We start from the raw sequence: 13,111 nt of genomic DNA on the forward strand, positions 1-13,111 counted from the left end.
ATGAGGTATGTAGCACTTTTTCTAGGATGAATTCACGAACTTAATTGTCTGATCTCATATAACTAGCAGCAAAGTGCTTGGTATATAGGTGTTTAATACATACTAATTACCCCCAGTATAGACCTCCAAGATACCTTCTAATTCTAGAATTCTATATTAAATGCATATATCATTTATGTATAGATTTGTATGTTAAGGAGTGGAAAATGCTTAATAAAAGTAAATTGAGGGGATTTCCCGTCAAGATGGCAGAGTAGGTAAAAACTGTGCTTACCTCCTCTCATGACCACATCAAAATGACAACTACCATGTTTTGCCATGTATAATGTACACTTTTTTATGCCCAAATTTGTGAGGAAAAAATAAGGATGTACATTATACATGGATAACACTAATTCCGTATCTATATAAATGTTTTTAATTCTTTTATTTATGATTATGAGTTAAAAATGTAACTCTAGAAATCAATAATGATATCTGTGTGCAAAATAATACCCTGGAATACGATAATTGGTTTTGTTGAACTTATGACAAACTTGCAATGACAAAGAGTTCTTGGCCTTCTATGATGCATCAATATCATAAATTTGTTACGGGTACATAAAATTTCTTGTACCTTGTATCTGTTTGTGTGTTTTGTAATTATTTGTTACATAAAATTTCTTGTATCATAATATGTTAGAAAATAAATGCTAAACTTCCTTTATAACACAAAAAACAAGTACCTAAATGTAAACAAATAAAAATTTGAATTAAAAAATTAAAACAAAAGATTTTTTCCCAGGAAGTTTGAGCCAAAAACATGGGTGTGCGTTATACACAGCAAAATATGGTAACTACACAACAACCATTATTGTGAATTGCCTGAAGTTCACCTGAACAGAATTCCTATAACTAAGGACATACAGAAGAAGCCACCTCAAGACTGGTGGCAGGGGCAGAGAAGCAAAATGGTCTGGTCCCACACACATCTGTGGCAGTTAAAAATCAAGAGAGAGATCTTGGCTGCAGAGTTCCCCTCCAGAGGAGTGAGGGGTCCTAGCCCCACATAATGCTCCTCAGGCCAGAGTTCCAGTGCTGGAAAGAGAAGTCCCCATAACTCCTGACTGTAATAAACAACAGATATTGTGGATGAATGAGGCAGAGGACAGCTGGAGTCCCAGGCATCCCTCTTAAAGGACCTACACATGGATTCACTCTCTGTGAGCTCTAGTGCTGGGGCAGCAGTTCAAAAGACACCAGAGACATATGGGAAGGAACTGAATTGTCTGGCTTTAGGGCAAGCGCTGGAGGAGCAGCTTTCTCCCAGACAGAAGTGCTAGCAGAAGGCATTGTTCCTTTGTTGAACTCTCCCCCATACTAGCATGCAGATTCAGATGGGAACTATATCCGAGACTCCATCAAACTAGTTGATACTGTTCATCCTACCCTGGTGACGCCCTGAGACCCCATCCCACCCAAATTGTGGACTTTCCCAAGCTGCTTCCAGTGGCTTTTCCATACAAATGGCCTATATTAGCTTATGCTTTGGACGTTCCTAAAATCTCTCAAAGGTTCACAAATACCCCCAAAACAGCATCTGGCCTCAGCAGCCCCAAGCCTGGCACTAGCTGAAGCTGGCCTCAGTTCACAGATTAACACCTCCAAGCCCAGTATGGGTGACAGCCATCTTTGTATCACTTTGTGGCACATGCCAGGTGGCCCCAGGCAGGACACAGGCTGCAGCTGAACTTGGCCTGTGGCAGGCCCCCTCCTAGGAAGCCTTGGAGCCAGTACACATGGTGGCCAGCTTCAGACTGAGCCAGAGCACCCCTGCTGCCTCCTCAGATGAAAGACACAAAGGGCACACTGGGCAGGAACCAGAGCCCTGCTAAAGTGAATACTGCTCTGTAGCGTCAGCCCCTGCAAAAGAGCTCCTCCACTGTTGTGTCAGCCAGTACTTACAACCAATCAGGCCAAGGGTCAATTTCTCCCATTGATATGCAAACAGCAACCAAGTCTCAAGTATAACAGGAAGGCACACACAATCTACTCAACGGATATACCTGGTGCACCCAGCTCAGGTGACCAGGGAGATTGTGCATCTGGGCCCCCCAGGACACCTACTACATAAAACCATTCTACTAAAACCAGGGGATATAGCAGCTCTACCTAATACATAGAAACAAATACAGAGAAGCAACCAAAGAAACATGTCCCAAATGAATGAACAGAACAAACCTCCAGAAAAATAACTAAACAAAATGAACACAAGCAATCTACAAGAGCAGAGTTCAAAACACTGGTTGTAAGGATGTTCAGTGACCGCAGGGAGAATTTCAACAAAGAGAAAGGAAAAATTAAAATAGAGATATAAAACATGAAAAACAACCAGTCATAAATGAAAACTACAATAACTGAAATGAAGAATACATGATAGGGAATCAACAGATTAGATGAAGCAGAGGATCAAATCAGAGATTTGGAAGACAAGGTAGCAGAAAACACCTAATCAGAACTGCAAAAACAAAACAGAATCCAAAAAAAATGAGGATAAGTTAAGGGGCCTCTAGGTTAACATCAAGAGGATCAACATTCACATCATAGGGGCACCAGAAGGAGAAGAGAGAGAGCAAGGAATTGAAAACCTAATTGAAGAAATAATGATGGAAAACTTCCCTAACCTGGCGAAGGAAATAGACATGCAAGCCCAGGAAGCACAGAGAGTCCCAAACAAGATGAACCCAGACAGGCCCACACCAAGATACATCATAATTAAAATGCCAAAGCTTAAAGACAAAGAGAGAATATTAAAAGCAGCAAGAGAAAAAGCATTTAGTGACCTACAAGGGAGCTCCTATAAGGTTGTCAGATAATTTCTCAACAGAAACTCTGCAGGCCAGAAGTTATTGGCACGAAATATTCAAAATGATGAAAAGCAAGGACCTACGACCAAGATTACTCCTACCCAGCAAAACTGTCATTTAGAATGGAAGGACAGATAAAGAGCTTCCCAGACAAGAAAAAGCTAAAGGAGTTCATCACCACCAAACCAGTATTACAAGAAATGTTGAAGGGACTTCTTTAAGAAGAAAAGGAAAAAACAAAATTCAAAAATATGAATAATAAAGTGGCAGTAACTACATATCTATTAACAATGACTTTAAATGTAATTGATTAAATGCTCCAATCAAAAGACATATGGTGGCTTAATGGATAAGAAAACAAGATCCTTACATATGCTGCCTACAAGAGACTCACTTCAGATTGAAAGACACACACAGACTGAAAGGAAAGAGATGGAGAAAGATATTTCATGAAAATGGAAGTTAAAAAAACACAACCTGGGATAGCAATACTTACACCAGAGGAAACAGACTTTAAAACAAAGGCTATAACAAAAGACAAAGAAGAACCCAGTAATCCCACTTGTGGGCATTTATCCAAAGAAACTCAAAATACTAATTCTAAGGGACATGTGCATCCATATGTTCATTGCAGCATTATTCACAATAGCCTAGATATGGAGGCAGCCTGACTGTCCATCAGTGGTTGAATGGATAAAGAAGAGGTGTTACATATATGCAATGGAATATTACTCAGCCATTAAAAAGAATGGAATCTTGCCACCTGCAACAACGTGTATGGCCCTAGAGGGTATTATGCTGAAGGGAGAAAGTCAGACAGAGAAAGGCAAATGTCATATGATTTCACTTATTTGTGGATTCTAAAAAAGAAGATAAAACGAACAAACAAAATTAGACACAAACTCACAGGTACAAAGAACATTTTGAGGCTTTCCAGATGGGAGGGTGGTTGAGGGGATGGGTGAAAAGGGGGAAGGGATTAAGAAGTACAAATTGGTAGTTACAACACAGTCATGAGGATGTAGGGAATGGCATAAGCAATATAGCCAATAATATTATAATAACTGCATATGGTGTCAGATGGGTACTACATTTATCAGGGTGATCACCTCGCAAGTTATAAAAATTCCTCATAAGTTATATAAATGTCTAATCACTATATTGTACACCAGAAACTAACATAATATTGTATGTCAACTGTAACTGAAAATTAAAAATATATATTTAAAAAACAAATTGAGATTCAATATAATTCAGAACCATGGAACTCCTGATGTTCGCTTTCTCAGGGCCAACTGAGGCCATTTCAAATGAAGACGTTTCAGCTGCCATCTTTTCTCTTCAGTCATGTCTGTGCCTCTTCTTATAAAACTATAACACGTGCTTGGCCTCCTCTGGTGTGTTGTGATGGTCAATGAACTTGGGGCGGTCACCAGAAGTCTGAGGGTTAATGCTTGTGCATGAGAAACATTGTATTGCATTTGCATGTATCCCACGTGGAATGATACAAATAAACCATAATTTTTAAAAGATGGAAAAAAGCAAAAGTAAATAAAATAAAGAAGCACTATATAGAGATTCAAGTTTTGGAAAGAGGGCAGTTCTATAACTAAAGGAATACAGTTAAGAATAGTTCTTCCTACACTGCTTCCTGCTTGGGCTTCATCTGCTCTTCAGGGAACATGACTTTATGAAGCCCCAGTTGAGAAGAGTTTGAAATATAGTTCCCATGGCAACGGGCTCTGAAGTGACATAAATCCAGAGGAACTTTTGTTGGTTGTTCTAGCATCCAAACAAGGATCCTCTAAGGCTCCTAGAGAAAAGTCAACTTTTAATGAAGCTTGGGTCTTCTTTGCTTTCTGTGCCCAAAGGAGCCCTTTTCCTGGGGGGCTTATTTCAGGTCTGTAATAATGATTCATGTTTTTTAATTGTGATTTGACAATAGTGGAAACGAGAGCAGGGGTTGGGATTGTATTGTGATCACCACGACAGTGGCAAATTTCTAAGTGTAAGATCTACGTGTTAGGCTTCTTGTTACTGAGTAGTGACCAAACTGTGTGGAGGGCTGGGAAGCACTTGGTGTGTGCAAATGTCACCCAGCACTCACACATCCAGCACACACACACACAGAGGACTGATATAGGGGTTTTAATTAGCTTGCCAAGTGGAGGAGAGGCTCCCACAAATGTGGTTCTGATTATAAACCTACTTTATGATGACTCTACCTGTCCCATCCTGACCGAAATATACCTCTCATCGATTGAGTGCTGTGTGAAATTTCATAATTAGAGATCTATTTTTTGGTTAAAGATTTTTTTCTTTCTTTTTTTTTTTTTAAACATAATGTCTGGCAGAGATTGTGGAATGTGGATGATGGTCAGCAGTCTTTCCTCGACCATGCTGGTGAATTGTGAGCTTTCTTGAGAATTGGCTTTGATGAGGTATCGAAGGTACAGCAAGCATTAGGACTCTGAGTGTTTGGGGAAGAGAAGTTTTGACCGAGATTAAACATGGATACAGAAATAAAAGATTGGAGACTCCGTAAAGGAAATCTCACCTGACTTTGGAATTTGGCCTTGTGGTGTGGTAAGAGCGTGGTAATTTGAAAAACAAGGCATCAGTAGTGTGACAGAAAATGGGGACATGGTAAATAACCATGTCTGTGGATTAAGTTTTGTTGGAGAGATAGGCCTTAGATAAAATTTTGAAGGAAAAAATAATACTTCCAAACTCCTCTCGCTTCTATCAGCTCTCCCCTCCCACCTTAGCAGCCTCTCTCTCGCCCCTTTCTGGCTCATCTACCTGTTAGCAAGCTTTTTCCCTCCCTCATTCCCTTTCTAAACTATATATCTTTTATACATGTTTTATGTGTATTTCCTATAACTTTATCAAGGCTCATCCATGTGTCAGCCTCTTTTCTAGGCTCTTCCATCTTATGAGTTAATTTAACCCCCACAATAACCCTGTGGATTATTATCATTAGCCCCATTTTACAGATGAGGAGATTGAGAATCTGAGATTAATAAACACTTTGTGAGCTGATGTAAACTAGGTTCTGCACTGGGTCCTAGAGATATACAAGTGAATAAACCTAATTCCCATCCATCCAGTTCATTAAGGGAGATGCATGGTCACAAAGACAGTTACACGCTGTGAGGAGAGCTGCAGTAGATCTAAGGACAACGTATAGGATTTTTTGGCTAATCGCCATGAAGGCGTGAGCTGAAAATGACTTGAGGTCCTACTCCTTCTGGCATTTGGGCATTTTGATGGGACATAGTTAAGGCACAAAAACTCTCTGTAATGTGGAATCCCAGGTACTTGATTAATTTAGTGATTCATATTTGATTTCCTAACCTGTAGTCAAGCAGCTTTTGGGGAGGCTGCCTCTTCCCAGGTGAAATAAGGCACATTTTGGTCAGACCTGCTCCAAATACTGTTTTAGGAGTGCCTTAGCTGGGGTGCCCACCAAAAGCTGTGCTGGAGACAAATAGCTTATTTTTGGAAGTGATCTCAGGGAAGAGGAAGAGTGAAACACACAGAAAAAGACATGCGACGCAGAGAGCTTGGTGATGGGACCTGAATTCAGGGCCTTGTAAAAATGTTCAGAATAGAGGCTGGAGGACACCACAGCTACAAGGCAAGGCCCACATGATGTGATTTGTAACATGGCTAAAAAGCATAGACAAGCTCCATCTACCTGTGATTTGTTCTGAAAGTCCATCCCTCATCCCTTATCTTGTCGCTGTGCTTTGAGTTAAGTCATCTTGTCTGTATGACAAGGAAAAACATAGTGCCTAGAGGGACATGGCTTCAAGTCATCGACACCCAGTAGCCCATTCAACTCATTGGTCTTCCTTAGCACATCTGATCATGTCAGTCCCCTGGTCTTAGCATTCCCTGTTGACCATATTCCATGGGTACACACTGCACACACCTTTCTCGTCATGACACTCAGGCCTCTTCCCAGTGTGACCCTGGGGTACTGTTGCAGGCCTGATGTCCAATTATGTCCTTTACTTGTTCTCCTATTTCAGCCGGACTAAAGGCTTCTTCTGGGTAGTATGGAAAACCTCTTCAACTGGAGAGGTTAGACCCATGTTCCATTCCAATCTCTACCACCAACCAGCTCTGTGATTGGTTGGGTCTCAGTTTTCCTGTCTGGTATGAGGATTAGGTCAGTGAATCCCAAACCTAGCTAAATATCCAGCTCTCCAAGGGAGATGTAGAGGAGAAAACAGATTATAAAGTCCCACACTGGGAGACTCTGGTTTATTATGTCTGGATTGGTGCAGCAGAATATGCACTTTGACGAAGCATATACGAATTTACCTAATTCAATTGTGCAGCCAGATTTGTGAACCACAGGATTACGTGATTTTTAACAGAACTTCAAAGTTAGGTCCCCAAAGTGTACATTAGCTGTTACTGGGCTCAAGCAAGACTCTGAAAGACTGGGACACAGAAGGATACATTTTGTGATGAGAGAGGAGGAGTTAGGAAAAGATCAAAGCAAACAACACAGGGAAAGAAATGTTGGTTGGTCCAGTGGGGTGAAGGGGTCAAGATACAAGGCCATCAGCGTCAGTCTGAGAACACTGGGAGCCCGCAAGAGAGCTGGGAGGATGAGCGCGAAGGGCCATCAAGAATCCCAACAATTTAACAGTTTGGGGGGGGGGGGAACTGTTCACTAATGGGGATTATTCTTTACTGTCAAGCTCAAATTCCAAGAAATGACAGAGAAGGTTCGTTTCTCCCTGGACTAGATATTGTGCAATTCCTGTGATAAACTGAAATGTAAATGTTATGTGGAATGTCCTCCTCTGGATTTACATAGCGTTTTATTTTTACCTTTTCTGGATCTTATTACCTTTTTTTTGCATCTTTAGTCAGATGTGTTTTATCTTATCTTTTCCAAGAGACTATCGGAACCTTGAAGGCAGGGCTTCATACAGAGTGTGCCGAAAAAATGTATACACATTTTAAGAAAGAAAAAAACTATTAAAATTGTAATATTCCATATATATCGATAACAAAATATGAAAACAAGTCACGTTTGACTTCTGCAATTACAAGAGGTGCTCAAAGTGGTTACCATCAGTGTCCAGACACTTCTGATTACGGCCAACTACTGCTTGAGCAACACTGACCAGTGTCCACTTGTATACTTTTTTTTGGCACCCCCAGTATATTTCATTATTTCTCACAGGGAGATATTAAATGCAACTGTTAAGAGCACCAGATTCAGAGTTAGACGCACCTGGATTTCATATAGCCTTTGTAATTTAACATCCGGTAAATTACATCTCTAAAATAGGAGTGATAAAATCCAGTTCACAGGATTTGGAGGAGAATTAAAATGGAGTATTATATGTAAAATGACACTGGAAACTGGCATGCTGGGGTCAGGATGTAAGTGCTAGCACAGGAAGACTGTTGGGTATGCAGAGAAGTACTCAGTAAGTGGTCAATCATTACTTTTGTACAATGCTTTACATTTTTACTGAGTAGATGTTAACTGAATAAATAATGTTTTGAAAACCCCATTCAAATATTATCAAGAAAGGTGTAAGCAAAAATTCCTCCTTTTTAAAGTTAATTTTTCAGGCTGTGATCCCAGGAGGGAATTTCTCAGTTAATTCCTCCTTTTTAAAGTTAAGATCCCGGGAGGGAACTTCTGGCTTTCTACTCTTAATCAGGTCCCCAGATATCTAAACCCAGAATAAAACTGTTCAGTCTCCGGTCACCGGAGGGCACTGATTACAGGCAGAGATGCTGTCTCCCTTCCACAAGCTGGAAAAAAGCCTGGGGGCAAAGCCTCAGACGCTTTCTTTAGCTCTGAAAGAATTCTAAGGCAGTCCAAGCTCTGATCCTCCAAACAGGGCAGGAACTAATGGGGTGTGTTCTTAGTTCCTTCATCTGTGTTAGCACTACAGCCAATTACTTGTCTGAACGGTTGAGGATAAGAGTTGGACCAAAAGGTACATTGCTGAAGCTTCAGGCTAAAGGAGGGTAAGTGACTGAATCTGGGATGAACTTTTTCCTAAGTCACCAACATCAGGTAGTAAAGGTTTTAAGAAAGACCACCTCACTTTTTCGCTCTGGAAGGACACAATAAACCCACCAAAGTAAATATCTGGGAGACTCCTTGGTTCATCTTTGAGACCCCTCTTCCCAGAGCTCCTGCTCTCACCATGGAGGCAGGTCCATCCTCCAGAGTCAGTGGCTAAGGTGCTGTGAGAACAGACCCACATGCATCCAGAAAGGCTTTCTGCTGAAGTTCAAAGTCTTTGTAGATGTAAATCTCAAGAATGGGGAGGCAAAGTGACTGGGAGGGAAGCAGTGGTCTCTTTCTCTCTCTCTCCCCCTCTAAGTGAATCTTTGCCTTTGTTCCCACAGAATGCCTTAAATAAGAATGGCAGCTGAGAATTCTTCTGTGACAGAGTTTATCCTCGCGGGCTTAACAGACCAGCCAGGACTGCAGAGCCCCCTCTTCTTCCTGTTTCTAGGTTTCTACATGTTCACCGTGGTGGGGAACCTGGGCTTGATAATCCTGATTGGACTGAACTCTCACCTGCACACCCCCATGTACTTTTTCCTCTTTAACTTGTCCTTCATAGATTTCTGCTATTCCACCGTCATCACTCCCAAAATGCTGGTGAGTTTTGTCTCTATGAAGAACATCATCTCCTACGCAGGGTGTATGACCCAGCTCTTTTTCTTTCTTTTTTTTGTTGTCTCTGAGTCCTTCATCCTGTCAGCGATGGCATATGACCGCTATGTCGCCATCTGTAAGCCACTGGTGTACACAGTCACCATGTCTCCCCAGGTCTGCTTGCTTCTTTTGTTGGGTGTGTATGGGATGGGCTTTGCTGGGGCCGTGACCCACACAGCCTGCATGGTCAGACTGACCTTCTGTGCCGACAGTCTGGTGGATCACTACATGTGTGACATCCTTCCGCTTCTTGAGCTCTCGTGCACCAGCACCCATGTGAATGAGCTAGTAGTTTTCATTGTTGTGGGCATTGATATTGGTGTGCCCACAGTTACCATCTTCATTTCTTATGCCCTCATTCTTTCCAGCATTTTCTGTATTCGTTCTACTGAAGGCAGGTTCAAAGCCTTCAGCACCTGCAGCTCCCACATAATTGCAGTGGCTCTTTTCTTTGGCTCAGGGGCATTCATGTACCTCAGGCCATCTTCTCTCTTACCCATGAACCAGGGGAAAGTGTCCTCCTTGTTCTATACCACTGTGGTGCCCATGCTCAACCCGGTAATCTACAGCCTGAGGAATAAGGACGTCAAACATGCTCTGAAGAAAACCTTAGGCAAAAAATCGTTCTCCTGAGAAAGGAGCAATACTTTAGGAAAGGGACGTTTTCCTTCCATAGATGATTCCGGTTCCATTGGTTACATGGAGGAAAATTTAACTCTTTCTCAAATAAGTTTATCCTTCTCATTTTAAGCATCCTTTAATTTAAGAAGATCCTTTAAACTATAGGATACTCACATTTTGTGGACCTTAAAGAGCATTTATTTCAGTTCTCTCATATTTCTGAGAATAGAGTGTTTCCCCAAAAATAAGACCTCACTGGACAATCAGCTCTAATGTGTCTTTTGGAGCAAAAATTAATATAAAGCCTGGTCTTATATTATATTATATTGTATCATATAAGACCCGATATTATATTATGTTATGTTAGACCTGGTATTATATTATATTATATTATATTATATTATATTATATTATATTATATTATATTATATTATAGACCCAGTCTTACATTATAGTAAAATAAGGCCAGTTCTTATATTAATTTTTGCTCCAAAAGACACATTAGAGCTGATTGTCCGGCTAGGTCTTATTTTCAGGAAACACAGTACATACAGGCTTATGGACCTTCCTCAAGGTCACTCAGTTACCTCAGCAGCAGAACTGTGACTAGAATCCAGGCTCTTGATTTCTAATCCTGGTTGTTTCCATTATGGCTCACTTTCTTTCTCTCTCAGCCCTGGAAGATTTCATTTCAAATGTGAGCTTCTCTAGAATGCCAAAATCTGGTTCTGTCTATAGAAATTGCATACAACTATTCTAGGGCTAATTTTAAAAATCACATTTTTGCAAGAAGGTAGGAGGTATAGGATTTTTTTGTTGAGTTGATGTTGGCTAAATGACCAAACAAATTCTAGAAGAATTTTGCAAAGTGTGTAAAGGAAGTGTGTTAGGACCCACAGAGCAGCAAGCATGGCACCTCCTGAGACAGTGGTGTGGCCCTTGGGGGATAAGTCCCCCAAGGCTTTAAGGCATTTGGCGATGCTGGGAGGAAAACCTCAGAACATGTCAAGGTTAAGAAGGACGGAATTTGGGAATTACTTCCACACAATCATTTCTTTGTTCCATTTCAAACTGTGCTGGTAAAGCCAGGGTGGAGAAGTGGGCAGCTCAAGGAAGTCAGCTAAGGACCTAGAGACTATTTCAGAAGTACAAAAAGCCTTGTGTTATAAGCCAGTATTCAAGTTAACACCACACAGCAGGCAGTCGGTAGAGGAAATGGCCACTGACTGTTGTGGACCATTGACTGCATGTGGAAGAGACTGTGCCAGGTATTCTCTGGGTGCCGCTCCAGGCCTACTTTCAGCCCTTTTGTACTTTATGCAAGTCCTGGGAGGTATTCCCTAACGGATCCTGTCAGTAGGCTCCTGTGCCTTCGGTTTCTGGTTGGGTTACCCCAACAGCAGCATCCTGCATCAGCACAGGAAGTCAGAGGGCACGAGGAGTATAAGGTTGTGATATTTATTCCCCTGACTTCCTTTCAGCTGGGCTACACTATCAGTAACTGAATGTCCCATTTCCTACCTGGTTACAGGAACTGGTCAGTCCTTTGCTTCTTCATGCCAAGAGGTAGTGATGTCTCCCTGCTTTGCCAGCCTAGGGAATTTCACCATCCCTTGTCATTTCTCTCAACCCCCCTTTTGCTTACACCCATGCAAACAGGTCCTTCATTATATTTTTCAACTACTTTGTGTCAGTGAATCATCTTTTTTCTACGGGGGCCCTGATGATTCATTTCCCAGTAAAGAGTGGGAGCTCAGGTACTGTGTAAAGGCAGGTAGAGTTGCCTTTTGGTTTAAATGTAAGTGGTAAATATTTTTTGTGTGAAGCAACAGTATGTGAAATGCTGTGAAAATACTTTTGACTTGTGAAATTCTCTTTAGGAAAATTCTATTTGGAAAACTGAAGTTTGGATTGGTATATAGTTTGGCCTTTGGGATGGTACCGATCGGTAAAGGTGAAGTCAAAAGAATGAGAGTGGAATGAGAGAACTGTGCTTTAGACACAGCGCGAATAGATGGACAGCATGGAGCTTGGGTAACCGTGGCAGGGGAAAGAGAAGAGCAGCATCAACAGTCAGAAAGACCAGACACTAGGGAATTAGAGGGTAGAGTCAAATTCAAACTCTTTTAGCTTTTACTCTGCAGCTGTTTGGCCTTAGCCAAGTTACTTGATGTCTCTGGGCACCAATGTGTTCATCTTTAAAAACGTTTTTTGCAGGATTATTAAGACAATTAAATGCCAAGCACTCAGTAAATTTTCTTCCCATTCCTGCGAGATCCTCTTCTCCTAGTATCAACACTTCCATTAATTGATCATGTGAACTTGGGACAACTGTTTCATCTTTCTGTGCTGATGCCTGTTCCTGTGAAAAATGATTATGCTCTTTCAGATTATTTCTACATTCCATTTACAATGTATTTATATACTTATTTGTATATTGACTGTGTAGTACGTGTTCATGGTATTTAAAATTATTACCAAAGAAAAGTTAAGTAGCTTAATAAAAATATTAATACAATGGAAAAAATTAAGTTATTACCAAAGAATAATCAGTGAAAGAAAATCTCCCTTCACTCCAGTTTTCTGGTCCTCCTGCCTTCCCCAGAGTCCATAACGGTTGCTTGTTAATTGTATATTTTTAGACAGTCGTTGCATGTTGGGTTCCTGCACATACATACACATGATCTTGTCCTTGTTTGCAAAGTCTATGAGCAACTGCTTTAAAATGCATCTATTGCTGAGAATTAATTAGAAGAGGAGGGAGTAGGGAGAGTTACTGTGACAAACACATGAATAAAAAAGCAGAAAAGATGGATACGGAGGATCGTGACTAGCCAAAAAGAGGGAGAGAGAAAGTAATACTGTGAAAACAAGGGAGGTTCCGCTCTGGTTATAAGCTCTTGCTGTGTGGCCCAGCACACAGCTCACA

At 41.1% G+C, this 13,111-nt stretch overlaps 1 protein-coding gene across 2 annotated transcripts; it reads left to right on the forward strand.

The window, feature by feature from the left end:
• Nucleotides 1–470: 470 nt before the first annotated feature.
• On the forward strand, nucleotides 471–10,194 carry LOC109433885 (olfactory receptor 8B8). 2 transcript variants are annotated; one of them, XM_074321436.2, is made up of 2 exons: nucleotides 471–481; nucleotides 9,261–10,194. In XM_074321436.2, the coding sequence occupies exons 1-2, from the start codon at nucleotides 471–473 to the stop codon at nucleotides 10,192–10,194; spliced, it is 945 nt and encodes a 314-aa protein (XP_074177537.2). The 2 variants fall into 2 exon arrangements, with proteins under 2 accessions (XP_074177537.2, XP_019565977.3); XM_019710418.3 differs by lacking the exon at nucleotides 471–481 and having other exon boundaries at nucleotides 9,247–10,194.
• The last annotated feature ends 2,917 nt before the right edge of the window (nucleotides 10,195–13,111 follow it).

Source organism: Rhinolophus sinicus, chromosome 9 (genome assembly GCF_057876585.1).
Source record: "Rhinolophus sinicus isolate RSI-liver-muscle chromosome 9, RSI-T2T, whole genome shotgun sequence".
NCBI lineage: Eukaryota > Metazoa > Chordata > Mammalia > Chiroptera > Rhinolophidae > Rhinolophus > Rhinolophus sinicus.